Here is a 23183-nt window from a genome sequence, read left to right as displayed (position 1 = left end):
GCTGAGCTCTCGTGCCTCCGTTGGTAAAAAAAATTAGCCAATCACCATCGAGTGTTCACTTTCAGCGCAGAGTAGTGTTGAGAAAAGAACCCTAGCAATCAACCAATATCAACCAATCATCATAGAGACGTAAATTACGTGATATTAGTTTGAACGTCTCCCGCTGCGCTGATAATGTACCAAGTACTTATGATGAGTAGCGATATTGAATATTTGATTGCCAACAGATTTACCAAGCTGTCATTCAAACAGTATATATACAAATTTAGGGAAAACAGCCTAAGCTGGATATAGGCTACAGCAGTCGGCTTAATTAAACGGCGCAACAGGCAGCTCTCTTTTAACACAGACTTTTAAGAAGGTATGGATTTTTGCGTCAAGTGATAGGCCAGGTAAGTGAAATTATATTATCTTGCTGTATGTATGTCGTTTTCTTTACGTTTTCTGACTAAAAGCAACCAAAAAGCCATTTTAAAGTGGTTAAGCAAATAATATAATAATAATAATCGGCAGGGATCCCAGACCAATACAATTAGTGTGCCTCCTCTATTTTAAAACCCACGAACCGCCACTGGTTATGACCAGTCTTAAAGAAACAAATTAGATAAACTAAATTAAACTTGTAAGACATGCAGTTTATGCAACTGGCCACTGGTATCTATGTACTGTACAGTTCAGGTCCTTCCTTCAATGCAGGTCTATGGGATTTTTTTTCTTTCTTCCATCCGCCATACTTTTATCACCACAGATGTCTAGCTATTCTTTACAGGCTGCATGGTTTGAGTCCCCTCAAATGGTGCGAGGCAAACGTTTAACGCTTAGAGCTGTTAGTCATAACCTCAAACTCAAACTATGAGAAACAGTAATAGTGATAGTGATGCTTGTCTAACCAAGTGTAACTAATAATACGATGTCATACTGGTTGTGACATGCTGCTGTCCTCCTTCTATTGTTATTGTTATTTTAACAGTAGTTTATTCCTCACGTTTTGTTACCCTTGCTAGCAGCTTCACTGTTATCACAATACAACAGAATTTGAGGAACTCAGTTACTTCTGTTTTATCAGTTTTTACTGAAATCCCCTGGGGTTAAAACATTGAACAACTAAACTAAACTTCCTTTTCTACTCGTGTTACACTTATTCATACTGATACATAGTTTGTGTTTTTTTTTTTATATTTCAACTAGCCTTAATTGAACTTGCTTGCGTTTGAACACCACACCAATATACATATTTTCATCAAAAAATAAATAAATAAAATAAAATAAGATAAAATAAAGTAAATGCAAATTTATAATAATAATAATAATAAAGAAAACATTTCTAGTAAAGGCATTAAAGCAATAAATCACAGCTAAATAGAAAATCTATAAGACAAGAGCTGATGAATAATCTAGCCAATCCTTACAACGGCACTCAGGTATAGCAAAAGGAGGAGAGGACTCTCATTTTACCAGATAAATGCATGTCATTTCTAATGACCTTTTAATTATTTATCCATTAACAATAACAGCCCGTCAGAGAGATAATAATTTCTGATCAGATAGAGACTGCTGTGTGTTGTCACTGCATTATTTATCTGCTGTATTTGACAATGAGTTATATGGGCCACCGGAGGAACTCAGGGTCATGCTACAGTCACAGATATACACAAAGCCATCATACACATTACACAGCCCATGACAAACTCCTGAACCTGAAGAGAACCAGACTTCAGAATGTACTAAACAAGTCTTGAGAATATTTTCCAGTACAAGACAAACATTTGAGTTTTCTTGCTTGATTTTTTTTTTTTAGAAGTATGTAATCAACAGTACTAAATATTCACCAAAAACATACAAGGATGATTCTACAGGTTCCAGTTCGAGCCAAAAGGGTTTTACAGCCTGACTATGTATAGTTATACTCAGTGGTTTAAATCAGTTCTCACCTGGTGTTAAAGTAACTTCACAAGCGTTAAACCCTGTGTGCGTATATTTCTCGGACAGCTGACTGGTTTGAAAGATGTACAGTCCAACAGAATGCAAATATCAAAACACTTCAACTTTCTTAGTCTATTTTTGACATTTAATGTACTTGTACAGAAGGCAATGATTACCAAAACTCACCCTCAAGCTGTGTATTACATGAACCTCTCACTCTTCCCACCCTTCTCAAAACTGCTGACAGAAAAAGAAAAAAAAAAACTAGCAACTCTTTCACACTCACACCCACTATTTTACTTCCTATTTCTAGGACTGTCTGCCGAATCCCCCTCTACTTGACCTTGACCTCTCGCTGTACCCCTAACCTTTTTATCCTCAGGATTCTTACCATAAGCGTCCTACGGTGACATCGTAGTGCGTGTAGGTCTAGTGTGGGACTTCTTTCTCTCGCCAAAGTCAGCTAAAGAGTCTCCTCCTCTTTGTCTTGCCCTTTTATTTTCTCTTTCTCCTCCTCCTTTCTCTCGCTTCTCAGTCTTCCATCTGCTTTCACTTTACGTTGATGGGAAACAGGGAGTGCAGGCATCCAGCCTAGACTCATTCACACATGCGCACCAAAAAGGGAAGCTAGCCATTTTTTTCCCCATTCCTCTAACCACTGACAAAGTACAGCAGTACTGAGCATGTTCACTATGACCACAAGGCCACACACAAACTAAATACACACAACATACACATTTACTTAACCATCTAAACAAGAACTTCCATTTTTATATAAAGCAAATTATAATCAGTCGCTACAGACATAAAAATAAAATATATTTTTTATTAAATACAGTATATATATATATATATATATATATATAGAAATTTGTTCCCAAACTATAACTAAGAATCCAAGCATAGATTTAGAGAGAAAGCTATCACAGGCCTATGACTTATTTTCATCCTGTTAGCTAATCATCACTGAAATAGTCCTGATACAGCACTTGTCAGGTAACAAAAATGCATGCATTTTATAAGAGGAAATGATTATAGGTAACCTTATTATGAACCAATTAAAAAAAGAAAAATCCAAGAAATCAGGTTAATCATACTATTAAACACTCATGCGCATACTAGTGCGCACACACACACACACACACACACACACACACACACACAGAGAACTTACTGTCATTACACACTTTTCCATGTATCCGATTCTCAGCATATTTACAGTAAACATTTATAAAAATACCAGTTTATCCATACTTGGCATTAAAAAAAATGGTATGGACCAATGACCCTAAACTGCCCCAAAATGCAGAAGTGAGAGAATCTGAATGTGACGCCACCAAACTAGCTTTAATTTAGAGGTGAAAAAGTATATGCCACAAAATCAATGCCAATCACCACCTTTTAAATATACATATTCCACATCAAAATGCACCAACATTAAATGCAAATAAGTGATCTGCATTATACAGAAATGAGTCTTACCTCTGTTTCATTGATTTTTAAAACATGTCACCTCATTAAAGGCAGAGGTCAAGAGAGTGAAATGGCCTGGTGGTTTTGAACAAGGCTGGACCTGCCATATCTGGATCGGATTCCTCTAGAGGAACTTCTAAAGAGAGAAGGAACACTACAAATGACATGCTTCTGCTGTTAAATACTGAAGACGAAAGAAGAGAGGAAATGATTTAGGAGGAAGAACAACAGTCATATAGAAAGTTAGAAAGAGCGAGAGTAGGTTTTACAACCACGGATCTAGGCATCCAAACACACACCAGTGCTTATTAGCAGCACAATAACGGTTTTCAGAAAGAAAGATCAGAATCACACATTAATTCATAAATAATTTATAAATAAATTCAGAATATGGATTCAATCTGTGAACTCCTCCACAGTTTAAAACACATAAATAGCTTTCCACATATTGACAAAACATAAATAAAACATATGACCAAAAGCTAGAATTTACAAGAAATACATGCACATGTGGTAGTCTACTTTACATTGTTTTTTTTTACATCTGTTTGGTTGTGCATATATTACAAACAAAACAAACTATAATTCCATTACACCTTAAAAAAAGAGAGCATACAAACTACTTGGCACAAAGTAAACAAAGTTTCATACAGTACATCCCTTCTCATTGGCTGGCACTACTGGTCTATATTTGTCTTTTTTTTACTTGCGTATTTATCCGTTTTGAGACATTCATAAACAAGCTAGAGAGAATAATCATGATCTTTGAAGCATTTGGTGTGGTTGGACTACCAGAAATGTCTTTCAAGTAGACAAAGATGAATGCATTGAAGGTATCACAGATAAGATTTCTGGAACACATCAGTGATCAAGACCAATAGAGAAAAATGTATGTCTAAATGTGCATATCTGTGCCTGTCAATCAAAGCATAGGCAGCCAATGTAAATAAACCTTGTTAGACCACTCCCCCAGCCATAACACTCCTCCCGTTCAGAAGGCCACGGAGAACATGTGGAATGAGCCCATAGACTCATGGTTTGGCAAAACTCTCGCATCTTCTCATCTTCTCACATTTTTTGTTCTCACAATGTTACTGATACCTTTTCATTACAATGTGCCTTGAATAATTGTGAAGTGATAGTTAAAATGTATAGCATTCTGCTTTTCTCTTCTCACAGGGCTCCCACAACTTTTTACCAATACCTTTCCGTGACTTTTCCAGTTGTTTGATAAACTAGATAATTTTGTAAACAATTTTGCAAAAAATTCAGAAACTGCACTTACCAATTTCTAACCAACAAATTGTTTAATGCTGACTTTTTAAGATTTTTTTTTTTATTATTTCCAGGACTTTTACAGTCATTTGAATACCTAGATAATTTTTGTAAAAAAAAAAAAAAAGCAGGAGATTACACCCACAAATACATTTCTAGCCAACACAATATTTTAGTGCTGACTTAAGATTTAATTTGCATAACTTTTCCAGTCATTTGATTAACTAGATATTATATGTAAAACAAAAATGCAGAGACTGCACTCATAAATACCAATTTCTAGCCAACAAAATATTTTAGTGCTGACTTAAGATTTTCTTTTTTTTTTTTAATTTCCATGAATTTTCAAGTTGTTTGGTTAACTAGATAATTTTTGTAAAACACAAATGCAGAGATTACTAGCCAATTAAATATTTTAGTAATGACTTTTTAAGACTTAATTCATTTCCATACCTTTTCCTTGATATTTCCAGATTTTCCATCACCATGGGAACGCTATTCTCAATGCTAGCACTCCCCATCATGAGGAGTGATGCAAATCCAGTAAAACAGTTAAGTGACTCTTAAGGCTTTGAATAAACATACACAATTTTATAAACAGTGTAGGTCCTTGTGTGATTGGTTTGTGAACGCTTGTTTGTCTGTCAGTCTTTTCCCTTGTCTCGTATTATAAGTTTCTTCTGTTTAAATCAGTCCACTTTAATCCTAATGATAAGGTCAACCTTGAGTTTCATCTTCACCTCCCTTCTTCAGCAGGCCTGGTCTCAGATTTTAGTTTGACAAACTCTTTGGCAACCTCATCAGTTGAGCGTTGAGAGAGGATTCGTAGTGCAGTGGTCCCGGTTTCATCAATGTTGATACGCGGGCCCAAGGGGCACCAGCACACGCAGCTTTTCCGGTCTGCTATGTCACGCAGCTGCAGTACTGCGATCCCGACCACCCGATCCGCACGACCGAAACAATAATCCTTTACCGTTATTTGAATCTCATAGCAGTCCAGACTCACGCCTTTACCCAACACACTGAGATTAAAATAAAGGATGGGAAATCTCAGTAATGTTTTTTTTTTGTACATTTTTAAATAAAATTAACTGCCAGTAAGTACTAGTATTTATCTTATAGAAAATGTCGGTGTTTCAAACCACATATTTAACAGATGAGAGCGTTTTTACTCACAATTGAAAGGTCTCGTTGTAATTTGCAGTCCAGCTGTTGTTTTTCGATTTGGTTGTGAATTTTCGTTTCTTCTCTGTGAGCTGTGGGCCGACCAGGTTAACCTCCACAAATGGACGAAACATCCCGGAGGTCTGCCATTTCATGTCATTTACCGCAATCACTGGAAGATAAAGAGATAAAGAGTTCATAAAAAGACACCAGGGTTTTTTTTCAACATCAAGACTTGATAAAATCATCATTATCTCACCAGACACTTAAATGCACAGATATAAGTCCTAAATTTAGCTCTTCTTTGCTGTAGTCTCACCTCTGACACCGAGTTTCTGCTCAGTGTTTCCAGCCGGGGGCGACAAATCCAGCTGAATCACTGCCTCCCCAATCAGCCGCTCAACCCCAGAGCCTGTCAATCAAACCACTTCATTTTACAAATACTGTATTTTCAACATATTACAGTCAAACATATGCATTTTTTTTTACACTTTATGCTTTGATCTCTGTGAGCTGTGGGCCGACCAGGTTAACCTCCACAAATGGACGAAACATCCCGGAGGTCTGCCATTTCATGTCATTTACCGCAATCACTGGAAGATAAAGAGATAAAGAGTTCATAAAAAGACACCAGGGTTTTTTTTCAACATCAAGACTTGATAAAATCATCATTATCTCACCAGACACTTAAATGCACAGATATAAGTCCTAAATTTAGCTCTTCTTTGCTGTAGTCTCACCTCTGACACCGAGTTTCTGCTCAGTGTTTCCAGCCGGGGGCGACAAATCCAGCTGAATCACTGCCTCCCCAATCAGCCGCTCAACCCCAGAGCCTGTCAATCAAACCACTTCATTTTACAAATACTGTATTTTCAACATATTACAGTCAAACATATGCATTTCTTTATGCTTTGATTGTGGTTAAAAATGTGGAATTCTATTGAATGGATTTTAATAAAATGTTATAAAATGTGCCAGTGGCAGCTTAAGCGTCATTATATTACCCAAAATATTTAATAAATAATTATGTAATGTGCAGAGGAACTTGGAACAGAAATGCATTTTTCCTAAAATGCTAAAAATTTCAAAGGCATTAGAGAGTCAATTTTGAAAAATAATTTTGTGCCACACTTTCCTATACACACACACACACACACACACACTACTGTTCAAAATGTTACAAAAGAGCTGTAGTCTCACCTCTGACACCGAGTTTCTGCTCAGTGTTTCCAGCCGGGGGCGACAAATCCAGCTGAATCACTGCCTCCCCAATCAGCCGCTCAACCCCAGAGCCTGTCAATCAAACCACTTCATTTTACAAATACTGTATTTTCAACATATTACAGTCAAACATATGCATTTCTTTATGCTTTGATTGTAGTTAAAAATGTGGAATTCTATTGAATGGATTTTAATAAAATGTTATAAAATGTGCCAGTGGCAGCTTAGGCGTCATTATATTACCCAAAATATTTAATAAATAATTATGTAATGTGCAGAGGAACTTGGAACAGAAATGCATTTTTCCTAAAATGCTAAAAATTTCAAAGGCATTAGAGAGTCAATTTTGAAAAATAATTTTGTGCCACACTTTCCTATACACACACACACACACACACACTACTGTTCAAAATGTTACAAAAGTTTTATTTTAAACAAATGCTGCTTTTTTTAAATGTGAAAAAATAAAGATATATCACGATTTAAAAAAAACAACAACTATAATAATAAGACACGACCGTTTTTAACACTTATAATAAGAAGAAATGTTTCTTGAGCCGCAAATGTGATGGTAAAAGTAATGGCTGCTGAAAATTCAGCTTTGCTATCACAGGAATAAATTACACTACATTAAACAATATTACTGCTTTTACTGTATTTTTTGATTAAATAAATGCAGCCTTTATAACATAAGGCACTACGCTCACAAAAACACTAAATCTTACTGACATATGCATTGTGTATATAAACATATTTCTATTCAATTTATTATTAAAACATATTATTAAAATATTTTTGACATTATTTTATTTATTTATTCTGTTTTCCCCTTCATTTCCTTATTTCTACATTATAATTCACTATAGAGAGAGAGAGAGAGAGAGAGAGACTATTCCTAGCCCTTCAAAGAGTCAAGGATGAACGAATCTTCGGCCCACCTCTGTCAGGTCGAACGTTCTCCTTGGGGGTGATCCTGATGCCCAAACCATTTTGAACTGCAAGAAGACATTTCATTTTAAAAATATATGAGTCATGCAAATGTCAAATAATTTATACAGAGATTGTGTGGCCATGTGCAAGGGTTGATAAAAGTCAGCACCTCAACATGTGTGCAAGTGTATGTATCTCACCCTGAGCATGTTGTGTTGTCACAAATGCCTTGATAAGAGCATCTGTGGTCTGTGTGTATAGGGAGAGAGCATAACGCAGCGATGACAACTCAGGGCTCTTCTCCAGGTACGCTTTTTTTAAACCGTTCCCACCAGCATGGAAGAAGAGCTACCCAGTAGCAGGTTAAAGAGAGAGAGAGAGAAAATTAGCATGAATTTCCTTCTGCAAAAGATGCTACAGATCACAGTAACTTATTGTGTCTGACCATGTTATTACGTGTGAAAAGGCATGCTTGTGGTGAGCAGCTTTCTCAGACTGTTTCAGATTCTCTCTCCTTCCCACACACTTTAATGACGCACCGATCCCAAGAACCCAAACACTCAGTGTGCAATGTGTTGACTTGGTGTGACAGTTCTGTTTTTAAGCAGACAGCCAACAATTTAACGTGTTGTAACTCAGCAGGCATGCCATATCCACCAACACACCTTGATTGAATCCAGTGCTGTCTCCACGATCACACATTGCCTTGGTGACAAGCTTTTTGGCTCCACCCCTCCCTATAATGAGAGACGCATTAGCCACACCCACTGCCTTAGGCTACAGATTATATGTTTCAAGTAATTATAGTTAATACCTTTAGTTTAGACAGTTCCTTAGCAGCAGTAAGAAGTTGAGCTCCCTAAAAAAAATGAAAAACAATATTTCAAACCTGCCTGCCAGTATTATATATATATAAAAAAACATTATATTATTAACCGTCTAAATGTCAAAAGCGTGTTAACTTCAGAAAGGCCATTATGGTCATGTTGTCTACTCTAGTACAAGACATTTTTCTCCTTATTTCAACAACTTGCCTTAAGCAGCGCAGATGCCATCTCAAATTAAAAATAGTTTTAACTTTAAAACACTGCAGAAACTGCAGCCATGAAAAATCAGACCACAAGTGACCACCAGTTAGAAAATTACTGTCAAAAAAATTAAAGATGAGGCTCATTTAAAAAAATAAAATAAAATAAATTTAAAACAAAAACATGATCAAATAAAATTAAAGGCTCTTTTTTGGCATGTTTTGATTTTAAGGAAATGTTATGGAATTATTGTTTCCATTGTTCATGATCAATCACCACTTTCACGTCACTTTTGTCACAATCTCTTTTTTTGCGAATGCAAAATGCTACAATAAAACAAATTTTAAATAAAAACTGAAAAAAAAATAAATACTTTCACGTCACTTTTGTCACAATCTCTTTTTTTGCGAATGCAAAATGCTACAATAAAACAAATTTTAAATAAAAACTGAAAAAAAAAATTAAAATAACAAGGAAAAGTCAGGAAATTGAGGAAAAGTTGTTCAATTATTGTGTTTTCATGATTGATCATCGCCGTCGCTTCTGAGTGATTGAGTACTGTAGTCGTTGATATCCCTAGATAGTATACTAACACTGACAATTGAAATAACAATAATAAAAACATTGATAATGACCACTTTATGCCAGTAAAACAGTATATATTGTGTTCTGAGAGCAGGGACAGAGAATCATAGTACTGTTTGTGTCATGAAATGAGTTTTTAGGTGTCTAACATTGAACATCATGTTTATGTTTCCTGTAAAATAACTTACCATACTGTCGCTGCTCTGAGGTAACACAATTGTTTTCTCCATGCAGATCAGAACATTCCTCCAGAGGTCCTTTAGCACACGCTTCAACACAGTCTTGTCACATATGTCTGCAAAGATGCTGAGGCTGCAACACACATCGCAAACAGACACGTGTATGTACATATTACATTTGGCAATTTGTGAGATACAGTACAATTCAGCTGATGACAGGCTATCATTTCACTTTGTTCTGCTCTTTTATAGAATACCAAGTGTGCCAAGAAACAGAAATAGGCACACATGGAGACCCTTAGTGTGGCAAAATTGACAAGTGATCTGAAACTGAACTGGTCTAAAAGCAACTAAAGAAAGTTGAGCTGAACTGACTTTGTGTCGAGGAACTCCATGAGCGGCCGCAGTGCGTTGTCTGCATCAGCCTCTGCTGTGTTACGAGTATTCTGATTCAGAGGTCCTTTAATCTGATACAGGATCTCCGCCATCTGACGCACACATGCATTCATACGGGCCTGGAAACTATATACATATAGAAAGAGCGAGAGGGAGATAGGAATGGTATGGGCAAAAAAATTGCAGAATTCACTGATTCAAAATTAGGCCAACAAACAAGATGACAATGATAATGGCACTATTTCCAAAATAGATGTTTTTCTGTAGCGCTTTTTAAAAATCATGTTTATATTGTATTCATTTATATTTGTTTATAGATGCATTCAAAATGCTTCAAAATAAAATTAATAATCAAATAAAATGTTTTTAGAATTAAATACAAAAAAAATGAACCAAACAAAAACCAAAACAAAAATAAAAATAAAGAATAGTGATTTTCTGACATTTATAAGCAGAACACTCAGAAACATTGCAATAATGATATTCAGATGAGATTCAGGCTCAGAAAAGTAAGTTTACCTCTTGGCAAACATGCCACTCAGGTTATCCAGAACAGAATTAAGCTTCCCTTGCAGGTCATTGAGGATATCTGCAGCCTCTGAGTCGAGCTGTTGAGAGTAACACACACACACGCACGCACACACACACACACACACACACACACACGGAAAGAAGTGTTAGTTTAATAGAAAATATCGAACTTAAACTAGGCAGAAGCGTGGAAAGGAAAGGAGAGAATGTAGGGAGAAAAAATCACAATGTCTGTCATGGTTCTGCAAGTGCATCAGCATCAGGGAAGTGAAACAAATTGGAAACATTCTCTATTAAAGCTGTTTTTCCACAGTAAGAAAAGTTTTGAGCAATACATCGGTCAGATCCAACAACAGCTTAATTAAAGCAGGTGTAAAAAAAAAATACCAAAACAAAGAGTGGAGGAGTTATGATTTCATTCCCATAATGAACAATAACATTTGTTTATTCAGTTTAATACTGCTGAGGAAGAACAATTAGAACATCACACAATATCGACAGTAAGGGATGTAGATTTGATTCTGACAATCAGGGTGGTAGAACAGAGAAAACTTTTAAGTAGGGTTTGTTTGCTTTCTGTCTTTTAGCTTATGGACAGAAAGGACCAATAAAACTTTAAAACTACAGAACAATAGCATCTTTATCCCTTATTTACAAAAGAACATGGTCCCAAAAAGTATTTGGAAATTTTAGATTCCTAATGAACGAGTAAAATATAAAGTAAAGGGTTAACTAGAATAATCAAGTGTCAGAATAACAATAATTAGAAATGGACAAACAACCAATTCGTATGACAACCTAAATTCGAGGTCATAATAAAATGGAGTCCGATTAAAATTTAATTGAAATTAAATTACTCTGCGCACGGAAAAGGCCGAACACACAGGAAATCTTCAGCCACCGTTGAATACCTTCATTGGGCCAATTGGGTGGATCTTACAATTGTTAATCTTCATCGCTCAAAATGTAAAGGAATATTGGCTGTGGGTATGCCACTGTTATAACAAACATGTTTGACAAAATAACTGAGGCATTTTAACAAAAACCTTTATTTTGTGGAAAACACAGTGATCAAAATTAGAGAACAGTAACCACTGTGGCACGAAAGAAGATTGCAACTCATATTTTGGAAGGTTACAGATGTCAGAAATTAGTAGAAATTGTAGAGCCCTTGCTTTGAGTGACTTCAGCACATCTGTGGTAGCAGGATATCACTAGTTTCTCACACTGCACTGGTGTGATCTTGGTCTCTTCCATAATTGGTAACTCTAGTGGGTTTCTTAGTCATAATTTTGTTGCCAAGGATTTTCCAGAGATTTTCAGTTGGGTTTACATCAGGACTCTGGTCCGACCATTTCATTATTTCAATGTTCTTAGCTTCAAGGAACTGCTTTATCTGTTTTGCAGTGTGATGGGGGCATTGTCTTGCAGGAAAATTACAGGCTGATTGGCAGATGCTTCCAGGGAAGGTACTGCATGTCTCTGAAGGAGGTTCTGATAAACATCTGCATTGACCCTGCCATGTGTCTGTATAAGAGGTCCAACTCCCTCAAACCATGACACTTCCTCCTCAAACTTTCCCAGATTTTTTACGCACTTGGGCTTCAGTCTTTACCAGTTTGAACTTTGGACCAGTTCTCCTCTGTTCACACAACATGCTCCTAAGCAAAGGTTAGTCTAGCCTTTTGATTCTTTCTGCTGATGAGAGGCTTGGTAACTGCAGAATGCGCTTTCAGCCCGACTTCTCTTAAATGTGCCGAGACAGATCCATACCCTGTTCAGCGCTGAACTGGCAAGCAATTCCAGCTGCAGTTTTGAACCGATTCCCCATTGAGAGTAGGGCTGAACGATTTTGCAAGCAATTCCAGCTGCAGTGTTGAACCGATTCCCCATTGAGAGTAGGGCTGAACGATTTTGCAAAATAATCTAATTGCGATTTTTTTTTACCAATATTGCTATTGCGATTTAATATGCAATTACCTCTGCGATTGAAAAATCGCGTTATTTCATATCGCGATATTATCGCAAATGCAATTAATCGTTCAGCCCTAATTGAGAGTCTCCACATTATCCTTTCCTCTGGCACATTTATCTTATGTGGAAGTCCAGTCTTTTGGGAGTTTTATTTAAATGTTCGCCGGTTCCCGCCTCCTTCTTCCCGAACTACGAACGTTGTTACACCTGGCTTCTTGTGCATTTGTCTTATTTGGACAACCAGCCTTTTTGGGGGACTTGAATTAGTGTCGTAAACCTGCAATATTCTAGAAATCACAGATTTGGAATCACCAACTTCTCTTGCAATGGCTAAAAGGGTCATCCCTTTAGCCTTCATCTGGACAACCTCCTGTTGCAGGCTTTCAGTCACTTTAGAGCGGCCCGCCATCTTGCAATTTCATTGAAAATTGGAGGATTGCTGCCAGTTAAATAGGGTTTGTCATTTAATTAAGGAAATTAGCACCAGGAGCCAGATTAACACCAATTACTTGGAGGTATCTGTAAGTGTTCTCTAATTTTGATCAGAGTTCATTTTCAAATATCTAATTTAAGGTAAGGAAATTAGCACCAGGAGCCAGATTAACACCAATTACTTGGAGGTATCTGTAAGTGTTCTCTAATTTTGAGTTCTTTTTCAAATATAAGTTTTTTTTATACTGTGCTTCAGAATACAATTAATTTATGAAATATGCTTTAAAACCGCCCTTCTTCTCCTGTTAGGATAACTTAAAATAGGACTAAACAGTGACCTTGAAATTCATGAAAATGTATTGAATTGTTCTCTAATTTGGATCTCCACTGTTCTTGTGGACTTGCACTTAGGCCAATGAATGCACAGAACTGATCATAAATGCATGTTTTTCTGAAACATTTATTTGCACTATGCTATCACAGTGATGGGGAAAGTCTCAAGAGGAGAGAAGAGATAGCCAGGCTTCTAGCAAAACAACATGACAGTCTCACCCACACATACACACACACTCAAATACACCCATGATGATTAGCGCACCTTTTTTGTGTCGCCTGTTGCCTCTTTCTACCGAGGGACAGAGTGAAAATAACACGGGGAAACAAAAGAAAAGGCACAGAGAGAAAAATGATACAGCTGAGCATATCCTCAATGGCACTGATGCTTCTGAATGTTAGAATTGAGATAAATACAGAAACATTACAGTTTAAACTGCAAGAGAAACACCACAAACCTCTTTTCCCTCATCTTTGGGCTGAAGAATAAATTTAAAAAATAGAATAAATAAAATGGGGAAAACATTGAAACTCATTTTTAGTCTGACAGTAGTGAGGTCTAATCTACTCTCTGTCTAAGGTCACATTCACACAATCAGTGTTTGGCATTGACAACTGTATTTACTCATCACAGCGGACACGAAGTTGAATAAACTGAAGTCTAATAGCGACTGGATCTTAAAGCTCCAGATGACACAGCTCATATCACCATCTCTCAGAGTTAGCGAAATAACACACGAAAAAAATTGTGTGTGAGTCTTACTGGCTATCATATTGTGTAATGTGTATTAAGTGATGGACAACTTGGTTAGTGTGATTATGTTCACACAGTGCTGATTTGTGAATTCAGTTAAGTCCACAAAACTGCAGGTGTCAGTTCAGTTATAAAATAATGTGAAACACGTGAAACAAAGTATGTTCAAAAGTTTGGTGTCGGTAAGATTCTGTAAAGAGGTTTTTGAAAGTCTCTTATGCTCACCAAGGATGCATTCATTTGATCAAAAATACAGTGAACAGTAATATTGTGAAATATTTTTGCAATTTAAAAGTAACATTTTTTATTTTAATGTATTTTAAAATGTAATTTATTCCTGTGATGGCAAAGCTGAAATTTCAGTATATTACATTAAGTGGGTGGTTTTGGTAAGTAATGGGTCGGTCAAGAATGATTTTTTCATTTTGAATTATTTTTATATGACTCTGAAATAATGAATAATTTGTTCATTTTGTTGTGACCGTGCATGTTCATCTTTTCAGTCCTTAACATATGACTGTGATACAAATACGTAGTTTGGTGAATGAATTGCTTTTTGTTTCCTGTACAATGTCTATGTGTCTGTCACATGACGAATTAAAGACTCATACCAAAAGACGCAGAAGTATTTATCTTTTGGCTGCATTATAATGATTTTCTAATTCAGAATATGATTAAAGATTGCATATGTGCATGGTTTGTGTGGATTTTGGCTATTGAAAATTTTACATTTTAAATTAACTACACAAAATTACTTGAAAAAGGATTCGTTTATTTTGCTGAAAAATATTCAAAGATTCAAGTCATTAAAATGATCCGAACTTCCAAAATAAGTAGCAAAGTTGACCAGACTTCAGTCAAAAGCCTGGCAACACATGACTACCTTAAACTACCCATAAAACACATGGATTGTCCTAATGAGCATTCTAGACTTATGCTCTAGAAAAACACTCCAAGATAGAAGAAAAAAGTTTAATAAGCATCTGTTACTGTGTTTACCAAAACAATGATCATTTATTCACTGACAACAACTAAATCTTATCATTTGCCTAAGGCACATCATTATTTAAGCTTTGAATTATGGGTAATTGTTTTTGTGTCAAATCAGGGCACAAGAATCCTATTCCACCTAAAAGCAACACTCTGACAATGAGGTACCGGAGCCCTGAGGACAGGATCACAGCAAAACAGCACACATCTCTCCTTCCCAGCAGATTTTATGCACACACTTGCTCCTCACACTAATGAGACCTTGTTCTATCATGTTTCAGAAAGTGACACACACACACACACACACACACACACACACACACACACACACACACACAGATGTGCATCAGCTTATTACCTCAGCTCCATCACCCACCTCTGTGTTCATGTTCTCATCCTTGAGACAGAGAAACAAAATTACATTCAATATCACACAGTCCTGTTGATCCAGAGACTATGGGGCAACACTACCACAGACAAACAGTGTGTGTGTGTGTGTGTGTGTGTGTGCGCGCGCACACAAACCTCCTTCTCTTTGTCCTTCTTTTCCCCCTGATGCCAGAACATTGAAACAAATACATGAATGAAGAAACATAGACATACACAAATAACACACAAGACAGAAACTATAAGCACTGAATAGGCTGAATGAAAATTATTCAAGACATTAAGGGAAATAAATGCAAACATTTGCTATTTTATTTATAGCATTAACATCATAAAGATGATCCTGGGGCAGGAAGCAAAATGTGTTTACATTTTTAATGACTATGTAAAAATATACATAATATATGCATATATAAAAATACTAAATCAAATACTGTACATTAATGTCCAAAAGTTTGGGGTCAGTAAGATTTTTAAATGTTTTTGAAAGATATCTCTCTATGATCACCAAGGTTGCATTTATTTATTGAAAATGAAAATACAATGATTAAAAATACAATAAAAACAGTAATATTGTGATAAATTGTGACAATTTAAAATAACTGTTTTCTATTTTAATTTAAAATGTAAGTTGTTCCTGTGAATACAAAGCTGAATTTTCAGCAGTCATTACTCCAGTCTTCACTGTCACGTGATCCTTCAGAAATGATTCTAATATGCTGATTTGATGCTCAAGAACTCACCGAAGAAGGGAACTCAGTTCTTATTCTTATCAATGATGAAAACAGTTGTGCTGCTTACCATGATACATTTTTTTCAGGTCAAATCTATTTATTATTTTAGACAACTTTTTTGTAACATTCTTAATGTCTATACTGTCTCTTTTGATTGATTCAGTGTGAATAAAAGTATTAATTTCTTACTGACCCCGAACTTATATGTTAGTGTATTATATGTATAATTATGCATTTTGACAATTTAGGTATTTGAATAATGCAAGAAAATGTAAGAAGTCAAAGAGCTATATCTCTATTATACTATACCATAATTTTAATTGAAAGAAACCATAAATTCAGGTTTAATAATTCCACCCAACTGGCCTAGGTTATGATAAATAAAGTTTATGTTTGCAATGTATCTCATACATGGAATTATCAAATAACACAATCTCAATAATCTGTAACAAACATAAAAAGAAACTATAAAACACTAGCAAAAACATGCAACTGAGGACCATCTGCCTCAATTCTGTGAGGGGCATCTTACTCCATATGTTGAACTTTTGAAACTTGAACTTTTCACTTCAAAATAATGAAGCTGCTTTCTTCCACACAATTTTTTAATTGTTGGTCTATGAGCTACATGCAGCGTAATGTTTTTGTTTTTTCCCCCCAGCATCTTGCGGCACAAGCACTATGTTAGTAGTATGGTGTGCCAGGTTAGAACTAGTTAAAGTTTTAAAAAGTCACCTCAAGACTTTCCGTTCTATTTAATGCCTTTAGCTGCACTCCATCTAGTTTCTTTTGATCGATTATTGCTGTCACTTCAGAGTTCTCATACTCATCCCCAGGGCTGTGACCACTACAGACATTAGGTGCATTATATATATATACACACACACAAGCTTTAAGTAAAGTACTACCGAAAATACTGGAAATGCACACACCTTTTCTTTCTTAGCAACAGACTGCAGAAAGAAAGAATGAACAAAAAGACAATAAGAATGAAAACAAACAGAGAAAAAGTTTAAAGAGCTACTAAATGCAAATACGCACATAGATGAACTCAAACAACACAATATATTCCACACACAAAATTGAAGGGAAGGGAAGAGGAATCTAGATAAATAATTCTGGGTAATAAGAGGAAGAAGTTGAATTGAAAAGAAGAAACTGGCTCCCTAAATATTTGATTCATCGGCTCAAAGCATCTGATACGACCAATACGCACATAGATGAACTCAAACAACACAATATATTCCACACACAAAATTGAAGGGAAGGGAAGAGGAATCTAGAAAAATAATTCTGGGTAATAAGAGGAAGAAGTTGAATTGAAAAGAAGAAACTGGCTCCCTAAATATCTGATTCATCGGCTCAAAGCATCTGATACGACGACACTGAGTACTTCACTATGACTGTCATACATCAAATTAAAGCCTTTAGCTCACACAAACCCACCTTCTGCCTGTCAAGCTGTACATCCAGATGAAAGGAGAGATGATAAAAACAAGAGTCAATAACAGATGGATGAATGGTAGGGGGTGAGAGAGTGAAATAGAGAAGGAAGCTGAAATTTTGAACAGGAGCAGCCGAATACTCAAGGGGCCATTCACATAGGATGCGTTTGACCATTAAAAACAGCTAGACAGAGTGGATTGAAAAATTTGCCTATAACCACAAATATTTGATTCATCGGCTCAAAGCATCTGATACGACCACACTGAGTACTTCACTATGACTGTCATACATCAAATTAAAGCCTTTAGCTCACACAAACCCACCTTCTGCCTGTCAAGCTGTACATCCAGATGAAAGGAGAGATGATAAAAACAAGAGTCAATAACAGATGGATGAATGGTAGGGGGTGAGAGAGTGAAATAGAGAAGGAAGCTGAAATTTTGAACAGGAGCAGCCGAATACTCAAGGGGCCATTCACATAGGATGTGTTTGACCATTAAAAACAGCTAGAGAGTGGATTGAAAAATTTGCCTATAACCACGACAACCAGGATGCAAAAACTGCTGTGCGATGTGACAATGTTTAAATATGTCAAAATGTTAAAAATATGTAAAATGTCAAAATACTCATTGCAGTCGCAGCAGGTTAAGACAGGAAGAGATAGATTTTATTGTTCCACCTGGTTAGAACAGGCTGATTTAATCAACTGCTTTAAAACTTGAGATTCACCAACAGTACTGCAAATTAAAAAAAAGAAAAAAATTGTTTATGTGTCGATGTATTAAATACTGCCTTTTAAAAGTTTGGAGTCAGTAAGAATTTACATTATTTTAAAGATATTTCCTATGCTTACTAATGCTGCATTTATTTGATTAACAATGCAGTAAAACAGTAAGATTGTGATATATTATTACAATTTAAAATAACTATTAACTATATTAACTATAATTTCTATTTTAATGTATCATAAAATATAACTTATTCCAGCAAAGCTGAATTTTCAGCAATCAGTTTTCAAAAAGTTTTGAAAACAGTTGTGCTGCTTAATAATTTATGGAAACAGTGATAATTGTTTCCCCAATATTCTTTGATGAATATAAATTTAAAATAAATAAATAAACTGACTCCAAACTTTTGAATGCTAGTGTATGTTCATATAACATATAAACATTATAGTATTAGTTGCTTGTAGGATTTTTTTTTTTAACCAAACAGTACTGCCCTGGGTATTAATTGTGATGCTACTTATCACTATCTATGCATTTATTTATTTCTCCCCACACATACACCAACATACCAGTCAAAAAGTTCATTGCTAAAGAACATTACCATGAACACTGACGGCAACACCTAGCAACACCTGACTCAAGGACAGCAGAATATTTGTCATCACTTCACAGAGTCATCTTAAAAATGCAGAATTCATTGATAAATGTCTGCACATGTCTGGCTTTAAAAATGCCTGGACACAATAACACAATACACACAGCAAAGCACTAACACTGTAGGTGCAGTCACTAGAGGAGTGCCTGCTAAGCCTAAAACTGCTGCTGTTTTATTTCAGTCCTTTTGACTGACACGTGACAGCATCGTCCCAATTCTAATCTTTATTTAACTATCATTATTTGACCACTTTTTCATACAATACTGAGGGAAGGACAGGAAATTATGGGAATAAAAGATGGTCCATGATTGAAAAATGTTGCAACAGGATAACCACAATCTAAACCATAATCACAGGAGCACATGATACAAACTAATGAAAGGTATACAACCAACAGGGTTTCACAACACACAATAAGCCACTAAAGTCAAATGGGTTCACTTTTTTCTTTACAAAACCAACCTTATTCTCCTTTTCTTTGTTGTCAATCTACAAATAAAAATATAACATACATTTTCAAATTACAGTCCAGTGTGCCACCAATTTGAAACACCAACCTGCTAAAAATCACATTACATCACTTGCTCACCAATTGATCCTCTGCAGTGAATGGGTGCCGTCAGAATGAGTCTCCAAACAGCTGATAAAAGGATAACTGATTTGTGATAACTGGAGGAAATGTTATTATGGATTATGTTAATATTAAAATGCCTTAATGATGGATGTTTTTCTTACAAACATGCAGCTTTTTACATCACAAGCCATTAATTAATGGACTGAAATTGTGACGGAAAATGAAAAGTTGCGATTTTCTAGGCCGATATGGCTAGGAACTATACTCTCATTCCGGCGTAATAATCAAGGAACTTTGCTGCTGTACCATGGGTGCAGCAGGCACAATGATATTATGCAGCGCCTGAAAATAGTCCCCAGCTAGGTAACTTCCAATAAGCCTATTTTCAGGCGCTGCGTAATATCATTGCGCCTGCTGCACCCATGGTATGGCAGCAAAGTTCCTTGATTATTACGAGAGATGCGAGATGCTAACGGTCTAATCAGATTCAATGATTTATGCTAAGCTAAGCTAAAAGTGCTACCACCAGACCCGGAGATCGGCTGAATGGATTCGAAAACGGTAAAACTGAACTGTTTAACTCTAGGGGAGTTGGAAAATGAGCCTATTTTCAAAAATAGTGGAGTGTTCCTTTAACATCACAGCTGGAGTCTAGAACACAAACTCCACAGGACGCATCACACAGAGTACTCCAATACTCACCTCCAATTAAAAATATAGCATTTGTATGGAATTAATCAATATCTTTTAACCTTCATTTAAGACTTACTATATTTACTATATGAATAGAGAGAACCTATATATTTCATTCCTCACTCATGCTCTTATTCAGATTCACTGCTCTTGGTTGGATACAGGAATCAATTAAGGTACAAATCCCAGCTATAGAAGTAAAAGCTTTTGATTCTTTTTAAAGCTTTAGCGCTACATTAAATTATCTGGTTGCAATTAATGGGTCAATTAGGCTTTAATGTGCATAACAGAATGTGACTGCAACCTAAAGCCCCATCTGTTCTATCAGATTTTACTAATCAACTTTTGTCTTAAAGAGACAGTTCACCCAAAAACAAACATTGTCATCATTTACTCATCTCCATTCTCAAACCCTGTATTTTCTTTAGTCCGTGAAGCACAACCTTCACTTGCATATCACAAAAACAAGACAACATGAGTGAAACGAGTAAATGAAAACAAGACAGATGCCTATACTGCATATTACTGAGTAGGGATGTAACGATTAACCGCGAGCCGGATATTCTATTTATATTTATATAATAAAAATCATTAATAATTATATAATGAAACTAGTTAAATATTATAAAACGTGTACTATATTGATATTTCATCGATGTTTAATTAATAATAATTATAAATTCTAATTATGCATTTGAGAAATTATATTATTGATGCATATTAAACATATGATGCATACAATTAAGTGGTAATTGTTGATTTTATAAATAAAAAAATTATAGTAATGAAAAATGTAAAACGTGCAATAAAAATATTATGTTAATATTCAATACAAATTTAATTAATAATTATAAATTCTATTTATACATTTAAGAAATTATTTTTGATACATATTCCTAAGTAATTGTTGGTTTTAATTTATAATAATTTGTACCATTGCATTTATGCGGAATTGTTGTGAAATGATCCTTTTCTTCATGCATAAATTTAAATAAAATTGTAAATAAAAATATTCTAGTTATGAAACTATTTAAATATTTTACGATAAATCGTGTGATAAATATTATATTGGTATTTCATAAAATATTAAATTAATAATTATAAATTATAATACATTTGAGAAATTTATGCATGTTTCTTAGTATTTGATGATGATTACATTTTACATTCACTAGATCTATGCATTTCTCAGTTGAATTTATGCAAACAAATAAATGACGTTTTTTTCTTGTTGGACACACTAATAGCATATTTTGTGTGCGTTACTAACCAAATAGTGCCATTTATCACAATTTTACTGATAAAGATGAATATTGATTTAAAAAAGTGAAGTGAAAGTGTCTGATCTGTCTGTAGTCTTAAGTTCATTTAATGCAAATATCACCGTAATATCCAAACTCTGAAGCTGTAAAGTGAACAATAGGATGCACGTAACGTTAGCCGTGTAGAGCGAAAGATTTGTAGGATTGGGGAAATTTGTTTGTTGGAGTTTGTGTTGTGTTTTTTTATTTTTTATTTTTTGGTTTCTAATTTGAGTAGCTTGCAGTAGGGATGTAACGATTAACCGCGAGCCGGTTTAAAATCGATTCAAATATGTGACGATTCAAATCGGTTGAGATGCTAAACAAATCGCGATTCATTTAGATGTAGGAGTTTATATGAATGCATGTCTGAGGGGAACTTACTGTCTTTAGAAAAGTTTAGATGGTATTTTTTCTTTTCATCTTGCCTCTGTATAATGCATAATTACAGCGGAAACCAAGGAAATGCTTTAAGCACCACCTGCTGGCAGAGAGTGAATCTGCGTCTCATTCAGCTCGTCCGCTGTTTCATGCAGATATTTTTATGTATAGTTTCACAAAACTGAAGTCAAACCATTCTGTTTTTGCTTCAAATTTCGAAATTATACAATCTAATTTAGATTAAAAACTGCTCACGTTGCATGTATGCAGCATCTTTGTTTGGATCATGATTAAAATGCAGCGGTTGCCTCTAATTTTAAATGGAAAGAGCACAGACAAAGCCTTATTTTGTTTATATGAAGAGATTTATTTTATTTGTGTTACTTATTTATTTGATTTGGGGCTTGTTTTAAAATTTCAATGTAGTTTTGTTATTTACATTTACATTATATTTAAATTTTGTCATTTAGCAGACGCTTTTGTCCAAAGCGACTTACAAATGAGGACAATAGAAGCTATCAAAACCAACAAAAGAGCAATAATTTACAAGTGCTATATTAGTATATTATTATATATACTAATATAGTATACCAAGCAATAATAAAAGGACACATTTAATTTATAATTTGTCTTAAATCTAATTTTGTTAAAAAAAATAATAATAATCATGAATCGAATCGAATCGTGAAATCAAAATCATGAATCGAATCGAATCGTCAGTTGAGTGAATCGTTACATCCCTATCACTGAGCTTTTGATTTGAGCTCATCTGTAAAAAGCAGTGGCTATGATCTCTTAACATACCTCTGATCCTTCTGAATCCGAAATTCCAGACTGATGGAAAAGACGTAAATTCACAAGTCAGACAAAAATAATAAATAATGTAAACAATTAAAACAATGATACTAAATAAACAAACAAACAAATAAATACAGCTTCAATTACACTACTGTTAAAAGTTTGGGCTCAGTAAGATTTTATTTTTGTTTGACAAATAAAGTATATACTGAAAGGATGTATTAAACTGATAAAAAATGAGAGCAAAGACTTACATGGTTACACTTTTTTTTTTATTATATATATATATATATATAT

The 23183-nt window shown here is 35.0% G+C and overlaps 2 protein-coding genes across 9 annotated transcripts in view; both read right to left on the bottom strand.

Annotated features, from left to right (window-relative positions):
* Window positions 1–2494, bottom strand: part of LOC107672607 (phospholipid-transporting ATPase ID-like) — a 28934-nt gene extending 26440 nt beyond the window's left edge. For 4 of the 8 annotated variants that reach the window (XM_016465866.1, XM_016465868.1, XM_016465867.1 and 1 more), the window contains exon 1: window positions 2315–2494. The gene's annotated coding sequence lies outside the window, so the exon portion shown is untranslated. Of the gene's footprint in view, window positions 1–2109 lie in introns of all 8 variants that reach the window. The other 4 variants (XM_016465870.1, XM_016465871.1, XM_016465865.1 and 1 more) reach the window with 3 other exon arrangements.
* Window positions 2495–5328: 2834 nt separating this feature from the next.
* The window catches only part of LOC107672622 (protein unc-13 homolog B-like), a 50600-nt gene continuing 32745 nt past the window's right edge, over window positions 5329–23183 (bottom strand). The window contains exons 31-47 of the mRNA XM_016465894.1: window positions 22893–22922; window positions 19581–19628; window positions 17242–17262; window positions 15714–15740; window positions 15547–15585; window positions 13903–13923; window positions 13710–13736; window positions 10694–10782; window positions 10154–10300; window positions 9788–9911; window positions 8801–8845; window positions 8652–8723; window positions 8187–8334; window positions 7995–8051; window positions 7036–7128; window positions 5848–6007; window positions 5329–5693 (exon numbers count right to left, since the gene is read on the bottom strand). Of these exons, the coding sequence (XP_016321380.1) occupies window positions 5408–5693; window positions 5848–6007; window positions 7036–7128; window positions 7995–8051; window positions 8187–8334; window positions 8652–8723; window positions 8801–8845; window positions 9788–9911; window positions 10154–10300; window positions 10694–10782; window positions 13710–13736; window positions 13903–13923; window positions 15547–15585; window positions 15714–15740; window positions 17242–17262; window positions 19581–19628; window positions 22893–22922 (1434 nt within the window). The 3' untranslated portion in view covers window positions 5329–5407. The remainder of the gene's footprint in view (window positions 5694–5847; window positions 6008–7035; window positions 7129–7994; window positions 8052–8186; window positions 8335–8651; window positions 8724–8800; window positions 8846–9787; window positions 9912–10153; window positions 10301–10693; window positions 10783–13709; window positions 13737–13902; window positions 13924–15546; window positions 15586–15713; window positions 15741–17241; window positions 17263–19580; window positions 19629–22892; window positions 22923–23183) is intronic.

This window comes from Sinocyclocheilus anshuiensis, unplaced genomic scaffold, assembly GCF_001515605.1.
Source record: "Sinocyclocheilus anshuiensis isolate Anshui unplaced genomic scaffold, SAMN03320099.WGS_v1.1 scaffold100, whole genome shotgun sequence".
NCBI classification, from domain to species: Eukaryota; Metazoa; Chordata; class Actinopteri; order Cypriniformes; family Cyprinidae; genus Sinocyclocheilus; species Sinocyclocheilus anshuiensis.
This window is presented reverse-complemented; position numbering and strand designations above follow the sequence as displayed.